At 44.0% G+C, this 24655-nt stretch overlaps 1 protein-coding gene across 16 annotated transcripts in view; it reads left to right on the top strand.

Moving 5' to 3' along the window:
- kcnma1a (potassium large conductance calcium-activated channel, subfamily M, alpha member 1a) overlaps window positions 1-24655 on the top strand; it is a 1094159-nt gene that overhangs the window by 895641 nt on the left and 173863 nt on the right. For 9 of the 16 annotated variants that reach the window (XM_085970505.1, XM_085970490.1, XM_085970491.1 and 6 more), the window contains 2 exons: window positions 191-267; window positions 9959-10132. In XM_085970505.1, coding sequence (XP_085826631.1) covers window positions 191-267; window positions 9959-10132 — 251 coding nt within the window. The remainder of the gene's footprint in view (window positions 1-190; window positions 268-9958; window positions 10133-24655) is intronic. The other 7 variants (XM_085970499.1, XM_085970496.1, XM_085970497.1 and 4 more) reach the window with 1 other exon arrangement.

Genomic DNA, 24655 nt, shown 5'->3' with positions numbered 1-24655 from the left:
CTTTGATAACGCTTCTGTGAAGCGCCTTGGGACGCTTTATTACGTCAAAGGCGGTATAGTTGTTGTTGTTTAAGACATTATACTGTCTTTCTCCATCAGAATAAGCCACCTTTGGAGATTAGTAGACAATGTGGCACTGTAGTCTTGAGCAAATCCATTAAATGGTCATTCTTACACTTTATTGCTTCAGGGCATTTTTCTACTGCAAAGCTTGTCACGATGACATCACAGATACAAAAAGGATTAAGAAATGTGGCTGTAAACGACGTAAGTAATAACTTCATCATCTTTCCGTCAATACCTTTGTTATTACTGATTCTAATTTGAAACCAATGTACACCTTGTATGCATTAAATTGGTCAGGTTTTTGTGCCAGCAGTGTATAGATAGAGGTGAAGGGCATCAAATGTTTTCAGTTATTAGCTTGTCACTGAAGATCAGAGATGGAGTACAGTATAGTAGTTAAACCTCCATTTACTCACCCTGTAGACATTGTATATAAACAACACCCTATAAATGTCTGTTATCCAACAGCAACACACTCATTTTAAACAGTTCAAGTGTACAGGCAGACATTCTATTGCAGCTCTACCATTAATTATAGGCCCCATTTGGCAGAGTTTGATTCAACAGCCATAAAGTTTGTTACAGAATATAAACCTCTTATATAAGATGTGGATGGAGGTCAGTGTAAGTGGAAGCTCAACTCTTAATAATTATTGGAAATCAACCCTTTATGCTGTAAAAAGCAATGTGGTTTTTATAGACTCCTGTAAACAGTTAAATTATCATTTTAAGGCAAAACGTACTGAATGATTTTATTTGTAATGTGCATTGGAATGGACGGAACTTGGTTCCCCACTTTCATTTTTTAAAGGGAGCAATTCTCCATTTTAAGATTTTCCTCCGTGCCACGTGTTTTCTGCAGCCGATATAGTGGATCAATGACCTGTTCCAATGCTACCCTAAAATCGGCCAACCAAACGTGACTGTGGGATGGCTCGCATTGACTTATCTTCCCACTTTCCCAATGGCATAGTGCCTGGCTCCTGTTGGGCACCTGCCCGTAGCAATGCGACTGTGCCACCAGTGCCCTTCACCGACTCTTTTAACCTACTCAAATAAGTACGGCAAGAGAAATAAAATGGAGAGCAACATTTTTCAGGCTGTATGAAAGGAAGTTTAATTACCTGAAAGGGAAGGCAGGTTTAGATTAACACTATGCCATTAATACATAATGGCAAATCTGGGAAAATTAATGAATGCTGCAGATTGGGAGCGAAAAATAATTAGCATTAATGTGATTAAGCTGCACACAAAAAATTAAAAATATACTTGGAGAATAACGGCGTGCCGAAAATGAGGAGTCCAAATTTCACTCTATTAATGATGTGATGTAGAACAGATGTATAAATAAAATGACATGATTAGTGAGGCTGAAGAGAGAGCTTGTCAGAACTAAACTGCCGCTGTTTGAATACTCTAGAGGTAATGCTCCAAGTCAGCTGGAAAAACAAAGACAAATCCTTGCCAAATGCATTGTATTTCACAGCCCATAATGGTGGAGCATGCAATATGCAATAGTCGAGTACAGGACCAAAAATACAGGGATTTTTTTTGTGATTAAGGACACACATCTTAGTAGTTGTTGTCACATTTAGAATGAGATTCCAGCAGATTTATCATTACATTGGCATTAGTCATGTCACATTGTTAACATATACCTGACCTACTTAGCCACTTGTCCAAACCTTTTAGGCCCATTATTAATAATTTAAACAAAAAAAAAACTTGGTGCATCCACAGAGGTCAAGAATAATTAAAGTGAGTAGCTTTATCTTTTTTTTTTAAAAAAACCTGACTGCTTGAAAGCGCAACAAAAATTCAGCTTAAAAGTATCATTATTTTTTCATCGTAATCTAAATTATTCAAAGAACGTTCTGGAATTTGCAAAGGAAATCTCTTCTAGGTGGAGCGGGGGAGGGGGGAAGAGGGTGTGGAATCGCCATTTTAATTTGTTTTTTTGAAGAGTTGTACGGGATGATTTGTTAGAGAAAATGTGCTAAAGTTTGGTATCTATCTGCATTTCTTCTGTGTGTATGAACTTATTTCTTAAGCGTTCACCCCTTCTAGGTTTGTCTCACTGTTGTAGAAAATGTAATGGGGGAAAAGAGAAAACACAAAGCACAGTTACATATAGACCTTTTTCCGTGGAACTCAGGCACATGAGAATCCATGTATGAAATGATTGCAAGTACCTTTTGATGATTGATGTATTTTTAATTTATTTTTCTCCTTGCTGCCCTGGAACATGAAACTCTATAATTTAACTGCACACTGGTAGTGATCTATTGTGAGTAAAAACGGGTTCCCTGTTGCCCAGAGTGCGGTCCAACCTGTCTACCTTAAGCAAGAGATTTTTATGTTGCATGTGTAGCAGTTAATCATACGTACACATCATCTTCAGCACTGCCCACAGATCACTTTGAATCTGTAGAAAATACAGCAGCCCTGTGGCATAAAAAAAGCGGTTCCGTTAAAGGAAAGGGAGTGAGTGGAAAGCCAGCTTTGGAGTTCAGTGTGCGGGAGTCAAGTGTCCCTTTTAAGTGGCCTAGGCATAGCAGAAGGAAGAAAGATAAAATGAAAATCGCATTCATTCCCAAGCCTTCTTGCAAAGTTTCCAACTCCCCCCCAACCCCCCCGCCACCTCACTTGAGGTGCAAAAGAGCATGGTAACCATGCTGCCATTTTTTGTCACCGGGATGTTCTTTAAGCAACATGAGAAGTGGACGGTACAGTTGGCCTCAGACACGAGGCAAAAAAACAACTGCCCTCTTCCTCCGGAGGCTTTGGCTAGACTGCAGGCCTGAGCATTGGCACAGCAGCGATTGTGGGATTGGTGTCGAGGACTGTCTACATTATTGGTGCAGTGCAGCAAGTCTATAAGAACATAAGAACATAAGAAATAGGAGCAGGAGCAGGCCAATCGGCCCCTCGAGCCTGCTCCACCATTCAATAAGATCATGGCTGATCTGATCCTAACCTCAAATCTTCTATCACTCTGCATCCACCCGAACCCATGTGATCTCCCGGGAGAGGCGAAAAACCAGATAAAGACCCAATGGCCAATTTGGGAGAAAAAAATCTGGGAAATTCCTCTCCGACCCATCTAGGCGATCGAAATTCTTCCAGGAGATCACTCTGTCCCTATATTTTCTACAGTACTTACCTTCTGTAAAGGCGATCTCCACCCCAGCCAGGAACAGGAATAAAACCATCTCCTGAAATCTAACAGAATTAGAACACAGTAGGAGCAGAACAAGGCTACACGGCCCCTGGGCCCGCTCCACTACCCACAGGACCATGACCATTCCGAACCCAGACTCATGTCCAATTTCCTGCCCGCTCCCCGTAACCCTTAATTCCCTTTACTTCTAGGAAACTATCTATTTCTGTTTTAAATTTATTTAATGATGTAGCTTCCACAGCTTTCTGGGGCAGCAAATTCCACAAACCTACCACCCTCTGAGTGAAGAAGTTTCTCCTCATCTCAGTTTTGAATGAGCAGCCCCTTATTTTAAGATTATGCCCCCTAGTTCTAGTTTCACCCATCATTGGGAACATCCTCACCGCATCCACCCGATCAAGCCCCTTCACAATCTTATATGTTTCAATAAGATCGCCTCTCATTCTTCTGAACTCCAATGAGTAGAGTCCCAATCTACTCAACCTCTCCTCATATGACCACCCCCTCATCCCCGGGATTAACCGAGTGAACCTTCTTTGTACTGACTCGAGAGCAAGTATGTCTTTTCTTAAGTATGGACACCAAAACTGTATGCAGTATTCCAGGTGCGTCCTCACCAATACCTTGTACAACTGCAGCAATACCTCCCTGTTTTTATATTCCAACCCCCTAGCAATAAAAGCCAACATTCCATTGGCCTTCTTAATCACTTGCTGCACCTGCATACTAACTTTTTGAGTTTCGTGCACCAGGACCCCCAGATCCCTTTGTACTACAGTACTTTCCAGTTTCTTGCCATTAAGATAATAACTTGCTCTATGATTTTTCCTGCCAAAGTGCATAACCTCACACTTTCCAGTATTGTATTCCATCTGCCAAATCTCTGCCCACTTACTTAGCCTGTCTATGTCCCTTTGCAGGTTTTTTATGTCCTCCTCACTCACTACTTTCCGTCCCATCTTTGTATCATCTGCAAACTTTGATATGTTACACTCGGTCCCCTCCTCCAAATCGTTAATATAGATTGTAAAGAGTTGGGGACCCAGCACTGACCCCTGCGGAACACCACTAGTTACTGGTTGCCAATCTGAGAACGAACCATTTATCCCAACTCTCTGCTTTCTGTTAGAGAGCCAATCCTCCACCCACACCAGAATATTACCCCCAATCCCGTGATTTTTTATCTTCAGCAATAATCTTTTGTGTGGCACCTTGTCAAATGCCTTTTGGAAGTCTAAATACACTACGTCCACTGGTTCCCCTTTATCCACCCTGCATGTTACTTCCTCAAAGAACTCAAGCAAATTTGTTAAACATGACTTCCCCTTCATGAAACCATGCTGAGTTTGCCCTATTAAATTATGTTTATCCAAATGTCCCGTTACTGTCTCCTTAATAATGGACTCTAACATTTTACCAACCACAGATGTTAGGCTAACAGGTCTATAGTTTCCAGCCTTCTGCCTACTACCCTTTTTAAATAAGGGTGTTACATTAGCAATTTTCCAATCTGCAGGGACCTTTGCTGAGTCCAGTGAGTTTTGGAAAATTATTACCAATGCATCCACAATCCCTACTGCTACTTCCCTCAAGACCCTGGGATGCAAGCCATCAGGTCCAGGGGATTTATCTGCCTTGAGTCCCATTATTTTACCAAGTACCACTTCCTTAGTGATTTTAATTGTATTTAGTTCCTCCCCCCCTAGAGCCCCCTGTTTGTCCAGTGTTGGGATATTCTTAGTGTCCTCTACTGTAAAGACTGATACAAAATAATTGTTCAGTGTTTTTGCCATCTCCATGTTTCCCACCATTAATTTCCCGGTCTCATCCTCTAAGGGACCAACATTTACTTTAGCCACCCTTTTTCTTTTTATATAACTATAGAAACTTTTACTGTCTGTTTTTATATTTTTTGCTAATTTACTTTCATAATCTATCTTCCCTTTCTTAATCAATCTTTTTGTTATTTTTTGCTGTCTTTTAAAGACTTCCCAATCTTCCATCCTCCCACTAGATTTGGCTACCTTATATGCCCTTGTTTTTAGTCGGATACTATCCTTAATTACTTTACTTAGCCACGGATGGCTATCTTTTCTTTTACACCCTTTTTTCCTCAGTGGAATATATTTTTTTTGGAAGTTGTAAAATAACTCCTTAAATGTACACCACTGGTCATGTACCGTCTTACCCTTTAATCTATTTTCCCAGTCCACTCTAATTAATTCCGCTCTCATACCTTCATAGTCTCCTTTATTCAAGCTCAGCACGCTTGTTTGAGTTCCAACCTTCTCACCCTCTAATTGAATATGGAACTCAACCATGTTATGGTCACTCATTCCAAGGGGATCCTTTACTAGGACATTTTTAATTAATCCTGTCTCATTACACAGGACCAAATCTAAGGTTGCTTGCCCCCTGGTCGGTTCAGTTACATACTGCTCAAGAAACCCATCCCTAATACACTCAATGAACTCTTCCTCAAGGCTGCTCTGCCCAATTTGATTTGTCCAGTTAATATGATAATTAAAATCCCCCATAATTATAGCTGTTCCCTTATTACAAGCCTCAACTATTTCCTGATTAATACTCCGTCCAACAGAGTTGCAACTGTTCGGAGGCCTATAGACTACACCCACTAGTGTTTTTTTCCCCTTATTATTCCTTACCTCCACCCAAACTGTTTCACTATCCTGCTCCTTTGACCCAATATCATTTCTCTGTATTATAGTGATTCCTTCCTTTATTAACATAGCCACCCCACCTCCTCTCCCTTCCTGCCTGTCCTTCCTGATTGTTAAATAGCCTGGTATGTTTAATTCCCAGTCATGGTCACCCTGCAGCCATGTTTCTGTAATGGCCACAAGATCATACCCATATGTCATTATTTGTGCCGTTAACTCATTCATTTTATTACGAATGCTACGTGCATTCAGATAAAGAACTTTCAAATATGTTTTGTAACACTTAGTTCCTGTTTTTTCCCTTTTTAGTACTTTACTTTTTACTCCATACCTTCTGTCCCTTCCTGACACATTCTGTTTTTTAATTCCCCCACTGCTACCTAAGTCTATGACCTTCTCTGTTGTCATTTCTATTATTTGCTCTCTAGAAACCTCCCCCCCACTAATTAGTTTAAAGCCCTCTCTACAGCCCTAGTTATATGATTCGCCAGGACTCTAGTCCCAGCACTGACCAAGTGGAGTCCGTCCCAACAGAACAGCTCCCTCCTGTCCCAGTACTGGTGCCAGTGTCCCAAGAAGCAAAACCCATTTCTCCCACATCAGTCTTTGAGCCACGCATTTAACTCTTTAATTTTATTTATCCTAGCCAAATTCGCTCGTGGCTCAGGTAATAACCCAGAGATTATTACCCTTGAGGTTCTGTTTTTTAATTTCACCCCTAGCTGCTCATACTCCTTTAACAGAACCGTCTTCCTTGTCCTATCTACGTCGTTTGTACCAACATGGACCACGACAACTGGATCCTCCCCCTCCCACTGCAAGTTTCTTTCCAGCCCAGAAGAGATGTCCTTAACCCTGGCACCAGGCAGGCAACACAGCCTTCGGGACTCCTGCTCTTGACTGCAGAGAACCCTATCTATCCCCCTAATGATACTATCCCCTACCACTACAACATTTCTTTTTACTCCCTCCACTTGAATGGCCCCCTGTACCACGGTGCTGTGGCCAGGTTGCTCATCCTCCCTGCAGTCCCCGCTCCTGCCCTCACAGGGAGTAAGAACCTCGATCCTGCTGGACAAGAACAAGGGCTGCGTCTCCTTCAACACTACATCCTGGATCCCTGTACCTTCCTCACTCGTAGTCACACCGTCCTGTCCAGGTTGTTCCCATTGCGTGGCGCTGGGTAAAGGCACTGGCCAGTATAGCACTCAGAGATGCAGGTCTCAGATTTGGTGCCCGGTCTGTGCTGAGTTAGCACATCTCCGCCAAAACCGTAGTTGGAATGCTGCAGCCAGCCCCGATATCCCCAGGCTAGGGAGGGGAAGCAACAGTCAAGGCCCCTGCTTCTAGCTGCTAATCCTTGACCCCCTGATAAAAAGTGTGCATGTATAGCTGTCATATGAGGACTGGCCCATACATTTGAATAGCTTGTCAGCATTCATTAGTGAGTTAGTAAGGGCCACTGGTACCTGCGAAATCATTCTCTAACTAAAAGGAAAACCTTTAGGAGAGGAAGGAAGAGCATTTGAAATTTTTAAAAATCTTTGAAGGAAACTGTGTAGGACATCGGAAGAAGGCTAAGATCTGCCAAAAGGAATGTTTTGTTTTTGGCATTTTATTTTTCAATCATTTTGAGGAATGTTTAAATCCAGTATAGGCAGACAGAGGAGGTATGTCTCATTGGCCCCTGCATCAATAATCTAGATCAAACTGCCCAATCCAAGAGCTGATTTTACAAGTTAGCGAAAGAAACAAAACCATTTTTAATCTTTATCTGATGAAAGAGCAGCCCCTGGCCCTGACACCCTCCCCCAGTTATAGAAACATGGAGGTGGGAAACCTGTTAAAAGGCACTTGTTATTAGACTGCGGAGATAGTTTGGGTTTCTCTCCCCTTTTTGATAGTACTGCCAATCTTCAGTTTAATGTCGCTGCTGTATTTTCACTGAACTGACCATCTTCTATGGGAAGTCCCACAAATTGAGAAACTATTATAAGGAGAAAAAGTTTATTCTTCACCTATCAAAACAATCTTCTTGTTCTTCCGCTATTATCCCACAACTCTTCATTCCATTTTTCTTTTTTTTATGCCAATAATCATCAATACTTCTTGAATTGAAATGAATTTGCCACCATTTCAATTCTTCTCGATAGTTGGGCCCTTTTTTACTCACTACCCATGACTGGACCCTAACAGCTTCCACATTTTGCTGAGCATGGTGCTCTGTGATGTCCATCCACTAGGTGTCCTCAGAGACCTTCTCATTCCTCCTCCTCTGGTCTCCAACAGCGCGCGATGTTTCAGCTTCTGCTGAACGATGATTTTTAAAAAAAAATCACTTTTTATCAAAATGGCAGTATAAACATGTTTTTGCAAGGAATCCATATAGCAGTTTGTGTGTCGAGTTAGTGGACACGTCCTCCGTGTGTAGAACTACATGCATCTCATCAAAAACTAACATTTTCCAACATGTCATTGTCTGAAAGTGCTATTACTGTTTGCCTTTTATTTCCACAACGAATGCAATGTATTTATTACAGCATGTATTTTTTTGAGAAACGAGCTAGACTGTTAATGTTTATGAATGCTTCAATCTTAATAACCTTTTTTGAATTTTTTTTGTTTTTTTTTTCTTTATTGCCAAGGTTGAAGCCTGTTTTTTTATATATATATATATCAGCATGCTGTTATTTCGGCAGTTCTGCATGGACTCAGAAAGAGTTTCCTCAAGTCTTCCTTTCTTAAAAAAAAACTCGGCACCCACATGTCTTCTACACCATTCCCCGTTGATTGGGAAGAATAATTTGGCTCAAGTATTTGGTTTCGTTTCAAGATAATTCGTCTCCCTCAAGATTCCATCCCTTTTAAAGACTTGTCAGACTCAATTACTGTCACACTGAAAAGATTGGCATCATTCAAAGGAAGACAAGAGGCCGATATCGCTGCCCAGCATCACCAGCATTTATTAGGCTTTGATGCTACTTTCTCCATTGAAATACCAGTGCTAACCGAATAGCCTTGTTGCGTGCATTGAACAGGCTTAATGCTGCATGATATGATCAATCTTTTCTCAGCTACCGGATAACCTTAAAAAAAAATTCTGCTGAAAATTGAGTGTTTTGCAACTAACCGCTATAAAGATTGCAGAGAAATGGGGATGCTACTGAAGATGCCTCTCATTCATCACCCTCCAGTGCCTTTTTTTCCTCGATCATAGCGTGACCCTTGCTTGGCCAGTAATTCAGATATAAATGGCCTTAGGTCAGTGCTTGACTCAGTCGAGAGCTTTAGATATGTCCTTCATGTGGCATAATGGCTTGTTCAACCAAGGCTGATTTTGTTTTACTTGATATGAGAAACTTAAATTATTCCTCATTACCAGTACATTAGGTTTATTATCAAATAATATGGTTTTATATTATTTATATTACAAATTTCATTGAACAAGTGAATCAATTAGCACAGTAACCATTTCAGCATCATGTGTGCTTGAAAGAATTGGACCTGTATTTTATGTGCTACCTAAATTTTGACATGCTCATTAGCACAGCAGTAATTACGAGGAAAATGCTAATTATGCCAAATTCTTGCCAGCACCACAGGCTTGAGCAAAAACAGCGGAGAGCAGCAAAAAAGACCAATCACTAAAATACAATTCCGTTTCTGTCAATTGCCTGCTTTGACTAAATTGTTTTAAAAGGGATATCGCGAACAGGTCTACAATTGAAATTCTCACCACCTTCTTGTGTTCCTGTTGAACAGTAGCCCATGTGGTACTGGCTTGAAAATACCTAAGAATGTTAATTGTATATTCAAAGTTACCTGCTGAACTCTTTCTTCTGAACTTTTAAAAATGACTTTTTGATCACTACTTTCATGAAATAGTCTTAGCTCTTCTTCCTTGTCAAGCCTGCTTACGTTACTAAGGCCTGTGTTAGATCCCTTGTTAATTCCTTCCAACTGCCAGACTGAATAACCTTGCCATTAACCTGCTCCTCTTCCTCTCCTTCCATCGAAAACATGATTATAGCCAAGATGTCCATCTACAAGAGAATGAAACTCGCATGTTGTTTTGATTGCGGACGCTGTGAGCGTGACTGCACTTGCATGTCAGACAGTGTACATAGTAACTTGGACACCCTTGAGAGAACCTTCCCACTTTCTTCTGTCTCTGTTAATGATTGCTCCACCAGTTTACGTGCCTGTAAGTTTAACACCATGCTGTTCCATGTCAGTCGTATGTGGGGTCGTACCTTCTGTGTTGTATTCTGTGGTCCAGTAAGTTGTACTTTAGTAGCCACTGCTGCCGTGTTCATTGAGCTTCCTAGTGACGAAGTTGGCTATGTGTGCTTCGCTAGAACGTGGGTCTGCGCATTAGCATGGGAGACCCACAGTGCCGCTTTGATGTGGATGTTCTTGGTGCAGTGTGGTATTGAAATTATTCCATGTCTTTAAATGTTATTCTGGATAAAATATGGAGAAGTGACTTCATTAAAGTTAAAGTACATGACTGGAGTTGGGGGTGGTGGTTGGTGGGGGTTTACTCTTGAGTTTAGTTGGTTTATTTCTAATTATTACTCTGTTTTAAGTTTATAAATGTTCTGTTATTATCTCTTTCTGTCACAAGTGCACAATGCCCACAGTTACATGAGCCCAGAGCAGTGCCAATACCTCATGGCACAACAGACTTGAACGCCCCACTCTTGTTGCTTGGAGCCACCGCATTCAATGTCAATCCAGTTTCCTGTTGATGCCACAGCAATTAGTGGAGCTCGTGCTCCAGATTAGTGTTGAGGTGGGAAATATGGAACCACTTCCGATATATAACCATGATGACACTGGAATTAACCCACGGAAGATCAAAACCATCCGAAGGGCCATTTGAAGGGGCGGAAGGGATTTAAAACCCTTTAAAACCGGCAGCAAACACTGACACCCCGTGTGTGTCCATAATTTAGCAACAAGTGGGCCAAATGAATGTAAAATGCTCTGTAAAAATGCAAATTGAATGTCATGCCAGGTAACCTGCAGTCTTTAGGCAGTCATTGGTCCTCTACCCTGGAACTTTAACTAGTTTTACACTGTGAGTTGGCAACTCCGCAGAAATTGGGAATTGAACTATTTGAGCCTGCTCTGTTGCTGGATGACAGGGCCCCGATAAGAAGCAGTAACTCTGTCATCTTATTTCATGGCATAATATTCTGTTTACACCTGGAGGTCACATTCGGTTTGAATCAAGTTGTTCTGAATTAAGCCAAGTTACTCAGCAATTGCCCTCGGCTCTGCCTGGAGTTAGTTCACGGGTTTGAAATTACCAGCCTGATGCACTACGCCATGGCGTTTTACTCAGGGCAAAAAGTTGCCAGAGATCTTAACCTAGCTGTTCACAAAAGAAAGACCCCAATTGCATTGCTTTGCATCCAACTTTAAAGTGTTATTGGGAAGCAAGGGTGTTTATTCCAGCTTAGAATTGGAGCCAACCACTTCTGAACCTGCAGCTGTAATCTGAACAGAGCTGGGTGTTGACGTTTGATTCGACAGATATACCTGCACATTTTGTATTGGCGCAAGGAAACGATGCAGAGATGTGCAGTATAACTCAATGTGTCAGTCACCCAAATTGAATTTAAGCAAGTGATGTGAAAACAACTCGTATCGCATGTATCCCTTTGTTTTCACGCTGGCTACAACATAATGGAAACTGCTGAAAACCTTCTCAGGCCTCCATTGTACTTTCCAAATATAGGTTTTAGCATTTTTAATTTTCTTCTTCTTAGGCAGTCCCTCGGAACCGAGGATGACTTGCTTCCACATTAAAAATGAGTTCTCAGGTGACTGATGAGTCCAATGCGGGACCTACAGTCTCTGTCACAGGTGGGGCAGACGGTGGTTGAAGGGGCGGGTGGGTGGGGTGCTTGGGTTGACGTGCGCTCCTTGCGCTCCTTGCGCTTGGCTTCCGCTTGCTCCCGGCGAAGAGACTCGAGGTGTTCAGCGCCTTCCCGGATGCTTCTTCTCCACTTTGTGCGGTCTTGGGCCAGGGATTCCCAAGACCGCACAAATTTTTAATTTTTAATTTTAGCAGACTGTTCACGAACATTAAAATGTAACCAGTGTTTGGACATGGTTGCACAGGGCTCTGCACCAATGTGTGTAGTGCTCTATTTTCCTTCACTAGAGGATGATGAGGAGTCGGCAGTATAACTGATCTGCATCACTACGAAGGGAACAATCTCGAACCCCATTCCTCTAAACAGCTACTGATCTCAAACCACATCCCTGTACAACCGGACATATATATATACATATATAGCACCTTTAATGTAAAAAAATGTCCCAAGATGCTTCACGGATGGCTTGAGAAAAACAGACACTGAACTAAAGAAGGAGATGTTAGGATGGGTGACCAGTAGCTTCATCGAAGAGGTGGGTTTTACAGAGGGTCCCAGTGGAGGAGAGGGACATGGGGAGGCAGAGGGGTTTAAAGAGAGAATTCCAGAGAGTCGAAGCCAGATGGCTGAAACAACGGCTGCCATTGTTAGAGCGAAGGGGGAGAGAGAGAGGATCCACAGGAGGATGGAGTGAGAGGAATGGAGGGTGCCGTGGAGGGTTTCGAAGGGCCTTGTGGAGCTAGAGGAGGTTATAGCGAAAGAAAATGAAAGACTTGCATTTCTATAGCTCCTTTCACGACCACCGGACGTCCCAAGCGCTTTACAGCCAGTGAGGTACTTTTTGAGGTGGAGTCACTGTTGTAATGTGGGAAACGCAGCAGCCAATTTGCACACAGCAAGCTCCCACAAACAGCAATGTGATAATGACCAGATAATCTGTTTTGTGATGTTGATTGAGGGATAAATATTGTCCAGAACACCAGGGATAACTCCCCTGTTCTTCTGCGAAATAGTGCTCTAGCCTCTGGAGTGGGACTTGTACCCACAACCTTCTGACTTAGAGGCGAGAGTGTTACCCACTGAGCCAAGGCTGAGAGATCAGGACAGTTGAGGCCATGGGTGGATTTCAATACAAGGATGAGAATGTTAAATTTGAGCACCTGGGAAGTGGGAACCAGCGTGTGTGAGCGAGGACGGGGTGATGGGCGAGCGGGGATTTGTTGTGGGTGAGGATCAGGGCAGCAGAGCTTTTGATGAGCTGAAGTTATGGAGGATGGCAGGCTGGCCGGGAGAGAAACCATTAGAGGAATCAAGTCTGGAGGTAAGAAAGTCATGAATGAGGCCATCAGTGGATGATGGCCTGTCAGCCACCAGTCTCAGACTACATCCCTCTAAGCAAGTATCAGTCTCAAACCACTACGCAGGCAGTGGTCTCAAACCAATGCTTTTTAAGCAGTTACCGGCTTCAAATTGTGCCCCTTTAAGCAGCTACCACATCCCCTGAAACACGTACCACAACTCTCTAAGCAAGTACCAGTTTAAACTGCACCCTATTCTTCAGCTGTTGTACTTAAATATTCATAAATCGCTACGGGTAAATATCTAGGATGATGACTCCTATGCCATCTCTAACTTGACGCTTAGTTGTGAACTTTATTACTTTTCTGTCCATTTTAGTTGGACTGCACAGAGCGACTTGTTCTTGTTTACACCTGGTTACTGATGCACCACAAACATCCCATCGCCCGACTGACAAACGGTTGTTGGATCCTGGAAATCCATTAGGAACAAAACACACACACAAAAAAAAGGATCAGTCTAGTTCAGGGCTTGCTTAACTGAAATAGTTCATGAATCAAGGGGGGAAGTAAAGGACAGTGAGTTGGTGAGATTCAGATTTTCATTAAATTAATATGAGCAGATGTGAAATGTTGACTATTTGACAATTAGAAATGGCAGCAGTGGGGGTTGGAATCAAAGGGAGGTCAAATGTACAGATCACATTTCCTTTCTTACATTCTTCAGCTGCTCTGACAATCAGCTTGAATTAGCGTCAGCTCAGCTATGATGCTTTTTGCCCTTTGTCTTTCACTGTGGTACTAGATTGCTTCCCCAGATACTCATTAAAGGTCATTATATCATTGCTTGGCTTGGTTTCAGTGTGGACCCCAGTAACGTTAGCACACTCCATGGTTTCGTCCGACAGTTTTCTTTCATTACAACGCAATTCTGAGATTTCAGTAAGGTCACATAGCTGGTTCCACAAATTGGCAAATGCAATAATTACTTTGGACATTTTCTGGCCCATCCTGAATGTACATGCTGCATTTCAAAGGGAATTCAGAGGATCCACATATTGAAATCTAGACCCTCGACACTTTGGATTGTGCTTGTACCACTAACCATTTATTTTCTGGAGAGGAAGCCAGAATGCTCAGACTTGCGTGTTCCAATATTTCATATCGGGTACATCAAACACACAGGGAAGAGCCGCAATTTAAGCCACCATTTCAAAAGCTTGAGATGCACGTCTGCTTTTTTTGTTGTGGTTTTGCCTGCCCCCTGAACGCTCAGTGGTCAAGTGTCCCCCAAGCAAAGCTGTATTTAAGCTTACAGTAATTGATAGCTGTTTCAAGAGGGGCTTCTTCCCTGTATTTACAGAAAATACAATCGCACATCTTGGTGGCATTGAAAGGAAAGCCTGCGTGTTGACACTGCAGTCCTGGTCCAGAGGACCCGGGCGTTTTGCAAACAGGATTGTTGACAATACGTTGAGGCAGCTGGGAGGTGATGTTCACACAAACAGAGAGGGAGCAGAGTGGCAGTTGGCATGGATGAAAGTAAAACATGGAAAAATGAGCCACCGTGCTTCAACAAATAGGAGCTGGACCCAAATTCTTAAACTGTTGTACACATTTCTCTGCGTAACTTGACCTGATTAAATAAAGGCCACAGTTCAGTTTGCCAAAAGCCCTGTTGGGTATAGTCTCTTCTGGCTGCTGATGTGAGTGGAAAAAGTCGCTGTGCGGCTGAAGTGCCTTTCCCTGTTTCAAGCTCGTACTACAGTTTCTGCTGCTCAGATCGCAGATCCCAAACCTATTGTTAGGGTCGGGGATCTGAGGAAAGCATATTGTCTTGAGGCTTAATTCTTCCTCGGCTTCCAACTCGCCTTCGCTCCTCACAAACATTCAGAATGCCGTCCTGGTCTGCACCCTCGCCCCAAGACCCCGCACTCCCATCGCCCCCCTCCCAACCCTTCCCCGTCTCCGCGCGCCACAATGAGTGGATTTTTAAAATCCTTATACTTGCTTTCAAATCCCTCTGTGGCCTCGCCCCCCCCCCCCCCGCCACCTGCCCCACCTCCCACTCCAGTGATCTCTGATACCAGTTTGTTCCTCATTTCACACTCGTCACTCCACCATCCTACTAGATATTTGCCCTTCACACACAGGGTAGTGGAAATCTGGCACACTCTCCTCCCAAAAGCTGTTAAGGTTAGGGCAATTAGAACATTCAAAACTGAGCTTGATAGGTTTTTGTTAGGCAAGTCTATTAAGGCATATGGAACTAAGACGGGTAGATGGATGTAAGATACAGATCAGCAATGATCTAATTGAATGGTGGAACAGGTTCGAGAGGCTGAATGGCCTACTCCTGTTCCTATATTCCTATCAGCTGCTGCTCTTTCACCCATTACTCCCTTGCTCTCTGGGAATCTCCACCTAAGTCCCTCTGTCTTGCCACTTCTGGATTATTAGAGTAACTGCGTGCAGTTCTGGTCACCACATTACAGGAAGGATGTGATTGCACTAGAGACGGTACAGAGGAGATTTACGAGGATGTTGCCAGGACTGGGGAATTTTAGCTATGAGGAAAGATTGGATAGGCTGGGGTTGTTTTCTTTGGAACAGAGGAGGCTGAGCGAAGATTTAATTGAGGTGTATAAAATTATGAGGGGCCTAGATAGAGTGGATAGGAAGGATCTATTTCCCCCAGCAGAGAGGTCAATAACCAAGGGGCAGAGATTTAAAGTAATTGGTAGAAGGATTAGAGGGGAGTTGAGGACAACTTTTTTCACCCAGAGGGTGGTGGGGGTCTGGAACTCACTGCCTGAAAGGGTGGTAGAGGCAGAAACCCTCATCACATTAAAAAAGTACTTGGATATGCACTTGAAGTGCCGTAACCTACAGGGCTACGGACCAAGAGCTGGAAAGTGGGATTAGGGTGGAGAGCTGTTTGTCGGCCGGCACGGACGCGATGGGGGTGATTTTGTCAATGGGGACATGTTGGAGGCGGGACTGCTGCTTGTCGGGTTTTAGTCCCACCTCCATCAACATCCGGCCAACCCACGCTATTTTCTCTTGATTGACCTTGTTAGGCCCGCCCAGCGGGCTTAGCAGACCAATTAAGGGAAAGCCGGTGACAGAGAACGTCAGTGTATGACGTTTCATCTGTCAACATTTTTTGACAGATGAATTGTCATCGTTTGACAGCTCTGAAGCTGTCAAACACTGACATTCTCTGTTGTTTGTTGAGTCCTTGTACTGAAGTCTCACCAAACCTATTTCCTGAGCAGAAAGCAGAAGGCTGTTGTATCTGAGAATGCAGCAGCCATTCTGTCATCTCTGCCGTTGAGATGAGGAGCCTCCGGATCCCCAAGGGTTGAAGCCTGCAGGAAGAAGCAAAGGAAAGTAAATTTTTTCTAACACTTTACACTCACCTCTCATACTTACCTCTCCACACTTGTACCCATCACTCCCCTCCACAGCGGACTTTTCGATTCCTCTCACCCCCGCAGACCCAATGCTCTTCTCGCTGACCCTGGCGGAGTTTCCCGATGTTGGGAAGCCCACACTTGTGTTGGAAAAATGGGGATAATCCTCTTAACTCCCTGTTAACTCCCTGTTAACAGGCAGTTAAGTGGCTGTAATCCCCTTCCCGCCTCGAGGAGACGGGACCTGGCGCGGGTCGGGTACCCACCTCCTGGGAAGATGGCACGGAGGCGGGTTGGGGGCGGGATGGGTACCCGCTCCCAGATTCTGCCAATTTCCCGGCAGTCCCGCCTCCATACCTGCCTCCCCAGGGCTGGGAAAATCGCCCCCAATGAGCCGAATGGCCTCCTTCTGTGCCATAAATTTCTATGAATCTACCATAATCTTTCCGTCTTACGAGCACCTTCCTTGCTTTCAAAAGCCTCAAAAAAGCCCTTCTGTTCAACTGTGCTCAGCTCCCCTTCTCTCCACGACCCCCACCAACATAAATTCTCTGTTTTCCATTATCTTCTCCTCAGTATTCAGTTTTTTCCCCCCCCGCCATAAGACACACTGAGGCTGCTTGCTATATATGAAGTGCACTGTAGAAATAGAAGCAGTTGTGCAGGAAAATACCCTTGTGTGCTCAGGATCGCCGCCTGCCTGGTTTTGGATTGGACAGTCAAGTGATGGCGTGGTTGTCTGGAAACGTTTAAGATCAAAAAATGTTAGAAATGCGCTTTTTTTAAAAATTGGAATGATTTGTTTTCACATACTTCTACACACTATGATGTAGAGACGTGGTTCTTAAATGTTGAGGTTTGTCATAAATTTTCTGCAGCTGCAGCAACGAGGCCACTCCCTGCCCCTCTCCTATCCTGTTTACCACCTGATTTGGGACCTGGCAGCCCGTGCCATAGGGTAGTAAGGCCATGGCTTTGCACCTACTCTACCCCACACAATGAGTTTGAGATCAAAGCTGAGCTTCCAGAGAGAGGAGAGAGCCAATCGTAGACATTCCTGCACAGAAGGAGGCCATTCAGCCCATCGTACCTGTGCTGCTACCTATCAGAGGTAACTCCTCCAGTCCCATTTCTCAGCCTTTTTCCTTACATTCTTCAGTCTTTTTCTTCTTCGAATGATGTGCAGAATAGAGGTGAGATCCTTCTTTCCTGAGATCGAGCAATCATGGGCAGTCCAGGCTGCCCTCTCACTCTTGATTACAGAGCTCTGTTGGCAGAGGCCTAGCAGCAGATTAGCAGCCTGCAACCTCCACTCACATCTTTTGTGTTGAGAAAATAATCCCAATAATCCCCAAATCAGAAATTAAAAACCAACAAGGATTGTGCACATAAGAACATGCTTAGTTTAATGCCTAGCAACTAGAGAACATTGGCACAGAATGGAGAGGTACAGTATTGATCCCCATACTCTGGGCTGGTAGGTGCTCAGAGAATGCTTGGGATTTCCCTGTTGGGGTGGCAGAAGAGAGACAATGAAACTGTATGATAAGGGTTGTAGAAATCTGGAACTCTCTCCCCCAAAAGGCTGTGGATGCTGGGACAATTGGAGCTTTCATAGAAACATAGACGATAGGAGCAGGAGTTGGCCATTCGGCCCCTCGAGCCTGCTCCGCCATTCAATGCGATCATGGCTGATCATCCAAATTCAGTACCCTGTCCCTGCTTTCTCCCCATATCCCTTGATCCCCTTAGCCTTAAGAAATATATCGAACTCCTTCTTGAATATATGACTGAGAGCGATAGATTTTTGTTGGGGAACAGTATCAAGGGCTATGGAGCAAAGCCACGATCTCATTGAATGGCAGAGCAGGCTCGAGGGGCTGAATGGCCTCCTCCTGTCCCTTACGTTCCTATGCAGTAACCAGTTCACTTGGACAGCTCCTGGTGGTCGGTTACGAGCAACACTGGGAGCAGGTTGGCCATCACCCCCTCTACCAATGTTGGTGCTCGGCTCAGTAGGAGCAGGACAAGAGGAGGAAGAAGATACCGTTTGTTAAGAACAGTAAAACCATGGCCAATTAAGAAAATCAATTTACGAAAACACAATGCAAATAAATAGTGATTCTTAAAGTGGAGCAACAATATCTAACCCTAACTATAGGTTACCAAAGGAGATTAATAACCAGTAATTAACTTTGGAGAGGGGAGTGGGGGGTCACAGAGAGGGAATTTATATCTGATTTAAAGTAAAATAAAACTGGTGAAAACATAATCGGAGAAAAATGGATTCCTCACAGGGAAGTCTCAGAAATGAGTTTCAACAATGCACTCCTGTTGTGTAGAAGTGTTCCAAGTACAGAGCTGTAGTCTATCGTTCCTATTACGTATGAATACTGACTGAGGTGCAGAATAACAGTGTACCATTTCCATTTACCACTGTTGTATTTGAGACCCAACCCAGCCACCAAGTTACAGTGTACCGTCCCTAGCCACTGTCCTGTGTGTATGTCCTTACAGTGTACCAGTCCCATTGTAGGTACCTTTACCCTGTACAGTTACAGGTTACGATTTCCATTCACTGATGTTGTTCAGGAATCCTGTTCCAAATAGATGATTACAGAGTACCATTCCTATCCACTCTTAGTAAATAAAAGCCCTGATCGAAGCACAATCTTGAGCCAAGTAGAACATTACTTGGCAGATTGGTTAAGCCTTTGTCGGGATCGGACTGCACATAACTGGGATGAGCTAGTCTTGATGTTAGACTAACTGCCAAAGCATTATCTTAATCTTACTCAATCTGACTTTTATTCCATTTTTGTTAGCATTTGAAGAACTGAAAAGCATAAACATTTCAAGGCGATTAAATAATATGACATTTTCTATAAACTTCTACTTACATTCGCCATCATCCCAGCACCGCTGTTTAAAATCACACAAGGTAGTGCTCTAATGGCTCCACTGGTTGACCTAGTGAATAGATGAGCTATGTGGATCAGGAAGGTTCAGCTCTGATCCCTGGTCCATTGCTGAGTTGCTTGATCTCAACCAGGGCCGTAATTGGGATAGTAAATTGCTCTGCTAATCCTCAATGCTCCTGGGTTAGAGAGAGCAAGATACACCAAGGTTCCCACGCTCGGTTAGTATCCACCAATCCCCTTTTCTTTTCGCTCTCGGGATGTGGGTGCCACTGGCAAGGCCGCCATCTATTGCCCTGAGATAGTGGCAGTGGGCTGCCTGCTCGCAGTTTGGTGCTTGCTAGACCATGTCAGAGGCCAGTTAAGAGTCAACCACATAATGTGGGGATGCATTCACATACAGGCCAGACTGGGTAAGGACAGCAGATTTCCTTCCCTTGGATGTGCTAATCTAGAAGCCCGTTGCTAGTTTTAGGACCTTGCTGCCGAATTTGGCAGAAACGGGGTGGAGCATGTTCCGCTCAGTTTTTGCAGTTGTACCGCAGCCCAACCAGCGGTCCTTAAAGGGACCACTGAAGGTCGCTGACGGAAAGGTAAATTTATTATTGGCCTGGAAATTGCGGTCGGAGGCTTGCCACCCGCATACGCCTCCAAGCCAAAAGAAAACTCCGTACTTACCTGGTGTCTCCGGAGCTTCGGACTGTTCCGGTCCTGGGCCTGCAGGGGTACGCCTGCGTAAAGTCCCACGGATCTCAGGGGCACAGGTGGTTCATATGATTGCATTGGAGGCAGTTCAGAGAAGGTTGACGAGGTTGATTCCTGAGATGAAGGGGTTGTCTTATGAGGAAAGGTTGAGCAGGTTGAGCCTATACTCATTGGAGTTTAGAAGAATGAGAGGTGAGCTTATTGAAACATGTGAGATTCTGAAGGGGCTTGACAGGGTAGGTGCAGGAGGATGTTTCCCCTCGTGGGGGAATCTAGAACTAGTGGGCACAGTTTCAGGATAAGGGGTCACCCATTTAAAACGGAGATGAGGAGGAATTTCTTCTCAGAGGGTCGTGAATCTTTGGAACTATAGCATTCCATCCCTGGCGTCAATCTGGTCTATTGTATGTCCAGGTGCAGTCTCACCAGGCGGTGAGACCACACCTGGAGTAATGCGTACAGTTTTGGTCTCCATATTTAAGGAAGGATATACTTGCATTGGAGGCAGTGCAGAGAAGGTTCACGAGGTTGATTCCTGGGATGAAGGGGCTGACGTATGACGAAAGGTTGAGCAGGTTGGGCCTATACTCATTGGAGTTTAGAAGAATGAGAGGTGATTTTATTGAAACATATAAGATTCTGAGGGGGATTGACAGGGTGGATGCTGAGAGGATGTTTCCCCTAGTGGGGGTATCTAGAACTAGGGGGCATAGTTTCAAAATAAGGGGTCGCCCATTTAAGACGGAGATGAGGAGGAATTTCTTCTCTCAGAGGGTCGTGAATCTTTGGAATTCTCTATCCCAGAGAGCTGTGGAGGCGGAGTCAGTGAATAGATTCAAGGCGGAGATAGACAGATACTTGAGCTACAAGGGAGTCGAGGGTTATGGGGAGCGGGCAGGGAGGTGGAGTTGAGGCCAAGATCAGAGCCATGATCTCATTGAATAGCGGAGCAGGCTCGAGGGGCTGAATGACCTACTCCTGCTCCTACTTCTTATGTCCGATGTTCTTACAAGCATCCCTGGGATCACCTGGGCCAGGCCAACCAATAACAAAGGGGGATTCCCATTCTATAAATAATAAATAAAATTTCACATCACTGAAATAAAAATAAATGATCACAGGTTCAAAATTAATTAAAAGACCCTTTAATTAAACATTTAAAATAAAAATTTAATTTTTTGAAAAATAAATGTGAACATTTTTAAACGGGAAAAAATTTACCTAAACTAATTTTAAATGTAAGTGAACGTGAAAATCATTTTACCAGGCGTAAGGGTTTGGTGGGTATTTGCTGGGCCCAACTCTGCGCCAGCGAGGAGTGAATTTACAGCGGATGCGGTGGATCTGTCGAGGAGAAACTTTTGACAGATCGCAAGTTCCGGGTTTTCGCGCATGCACAGCGCACACGGTGACCCGAAACCTGCGGGGCCGCTCTGAAGGATTCCGACTGTGTGTGTACACTTTCGGAAGCACCGTAGAATCCGGGCCATTTTTTTTTTTACTTGCCTCAACGTGGAGCCAGGAGGAGCAGGAATACTGCCGGCCCGCGCTCGACCCCCCACCCTCCTCCCAGAACATACCCACGGGCCCTCTTGCCGTCCGAACCAGACAATTTTGGGAATTCCCCGACCGGCGAGCCGCGATGCCCGATTGGCGTCGGCAGTTTGCTGGTATTATGGAGATAAGAACATAATAAAAATAGGAGCAGGAGTCGGCCATTAGGCCCCATGCGCCTGCTCCGCCATTCAATAAGATCGTGGCTGATCCAATCTTGGCCTCAACTCCACTTTCCTGCCTGTTCCCCATAACCCTTGACCCCCCTGTTGCTCAAAAATCTGTCTATCTCCGCCTTGAATATATTCAATGACTCCGCTTCCACAGCTCTCTGGGGTAGAGAATTCCAAAGATTCACGACCCTCTGAGAGCAGAGATTCCTCCTCATCTCCGTCTTAAATGGGCGACCCCTTATTCTGAGACTATGCCCCCTCATTCTAGACTCCCCCTTAGATGAGGCCCAAGGTCCAATTTGGCGTGGGCCTCGGGCCTTCATCTTCGGATGCCCACTTCACACAGGTTCCTGACGCAAAACCAATTTCTCCCCCACCACCTTCAGGCCATAAATCACAGGAGGTACAATTTATATATCCGTCCAGTTCCAGCACGACGTTATATTCAGTATAATAAATGTTACCCATACAAGAATTGATTCTTTTGTTAAAAACGTTGGCATTTTTTTTGGGATGGGGGGGGGGGGAAGAGTAATGAGTCTTTCTGCTCATCAAGGTGAGGGATGCCGGCACTTGGGGACGAGTAGCTCAGTAATACTGAATCTAGTCACAAGATGGAATCAGCTGAGCCATGCCATTCAGTCGAGTCTGGAACGAATCTGCAAATCGCCCGTCACAGTATCCAACTGTTTCTTACAAGAGCTTTGCCTCTACTGCCTGACCTAGAAATCCATTCCACATGTTGGTTATTGTATGATGAAGATCTTCTTGACATCATTCCTAAATTTGCTTTTTCCTAGTTTGCGCCTATGTCCCATGTCCTACTGCCATGGTATAATTTGAAGTAGTGTTCCGAATGTAACTTTTCTATAGCATTTATTATCTTGTATACTCTAAGGTCCCTTCTCAGTCACTTCTTTTCAAGACTGAAAGATCAAGTTTTCCTCATCTTCCTTCGTAACTCAAGCGCCAAAAAGAAGGGGCCTGTCTTGTGGCTCTTTTCTGTATTACTTCCAGGGCTTGAATTTCTTGCTTATGTCTTAGTGACCAGAACTCTGGCCCAGAATCAGAAAGGCATCCACTTGTCCAGTGTAATATCGTCATCTCCCACACTGGGTGAGATGGGCCAATTACTGCCCAAATTGTTGTCCATTTACTTAGTTGTGGGCCATGTCCAACGGGAATTGTCCAAGATCATTTCACAAGGAGCCCTTACAAGCATCAGAGAAAGGGAACTTTCATCCCAGCAGCTTAGGTTGGACTTGATCCTATGACCCACAGGTGAAAGGGTCAGTGTGTTAATCAATTGCTCCACCAAGTTCACAATTTTCACAGTTTCACAGTAATTTTTTAATGATACTGACATTAAGGTGCCTTGTTTGAATGGCACTGTTGCTTTAGCAGAACAACATTAACAAATCTTTCCCTCAAAGGAATATGGATTAGTTTAGCAGCAGATTGAAATCATAATTGACTCGCTCCATTATTTTATACAAGATTGGAAATGAGGGGGAGGGTAATGGGAAATGGATGAGCGGGAGGGTAGTCGCACAGTACAGTGTTTCTATCTTTTAGCTATATAGTAATTCCTGTTGGAATAATTGATGCAAATGCTTTTGCATTAGCACAAACGAAAGGTGCATTCATCAACACAATTATGCCATTGAACTCTGAATAAGTTAAACTGTAGAAATGTTATTGGTCTATGGAGGGCAACTCATTATTTTGTCAAGCATGCGTGATATCTGGCAGGTGGCGGAATAAATGATATTGGAGAAGTCCAAACATACCAACATGCTAGCACATATCAACAGGGTACAGCAGCAGCAGCAATAGTGTGAGCTACAGAAACCTCACCTTGTTCCCCCGATCATCTCTTAGTAAACCTTTGAAAGCAGCATGGTCCGATTAAAGAAGTGCCGACGAGTCACCGATGTGGCTACAGCAACACCGTTTCATCAACCTGAACTGATTTTAGTAGAAAACACCTTGCACACACTCTCACAATACAAGTGAATGTGCTTCACATGTATAATTACTTAACAAATATCAACAACAACTTGTATTTATATAGCGCCGCACAGGAGTATTTTAAGACAAAAAAAAATTGACACCGAGCCACATAAGGATAAATTAGGGCAGGTGACCAAAAGCTTGGTCAAAGAGGTAGGTTTTAAGGAGCATCTTAAAGGAGGAAAGAGAGGCGGAGAGGTATGGGAAGGGAATTCCAGAGCTCAGGGCCTAGGCAACAGAAGGCACGGCCACCAATGGTTGAGCGATTATAATCAGGGATGCTCAAGAGGGCAGAAATAGAGGAGCGCAGATATCTCGGGGGGTTGTGGGGCTAGAGGAGCTACCAACATTCAGTAATCAAGGAAGTAAAGCAGTCACAGCGATCACTCTGCTTTTTGCCCTACCATTTTACCAATAAATGCATAAAAAGGTTGAAGTTCACATGCGTACGCCATGTGATTATGAGTATTGAGATCACATGCCCAATGTCAGTGCCTATTACAGTACTCAGCTTATATTTACTAAATCTGGGGGCCCCAATGGAATCCTGCAAGGCAACAGGAAAACCTTATAGGATTTGTGGTACATAAATGCTTTAGCAGCTGTGTTTGTTGCCCTAGTTTGTTCAGCTCTACAGTGATCCCAAGAACTCGACTTACCACACTTGCTTTGCCTGTGCAAGGAGCTTGAGTGAGTTTATGCGGTTCTTATGTTTACATGTTGTACACGTGTCAAAGCACCAAGACAAAAAGATACAGGTTC

The sequence above is a fragment of the Somniosus microcephalus genome, chromosome 29 (assembly GCF_052327205.1).
Source record: "Somniosus microcephalus isolate GS21.2 chromosome 29, FLI_Smic_1.0, whole genome shotgun sequence".
NCBI lineage: Eukaryota > Metazoa > Chordata > Chondrichthyes > Squaliformes > Somniosidae > Somniosus > Somniosus microcephalus.
This window is presented reverse-complemented; position numbering and strand designations above follow the sequence as displayed.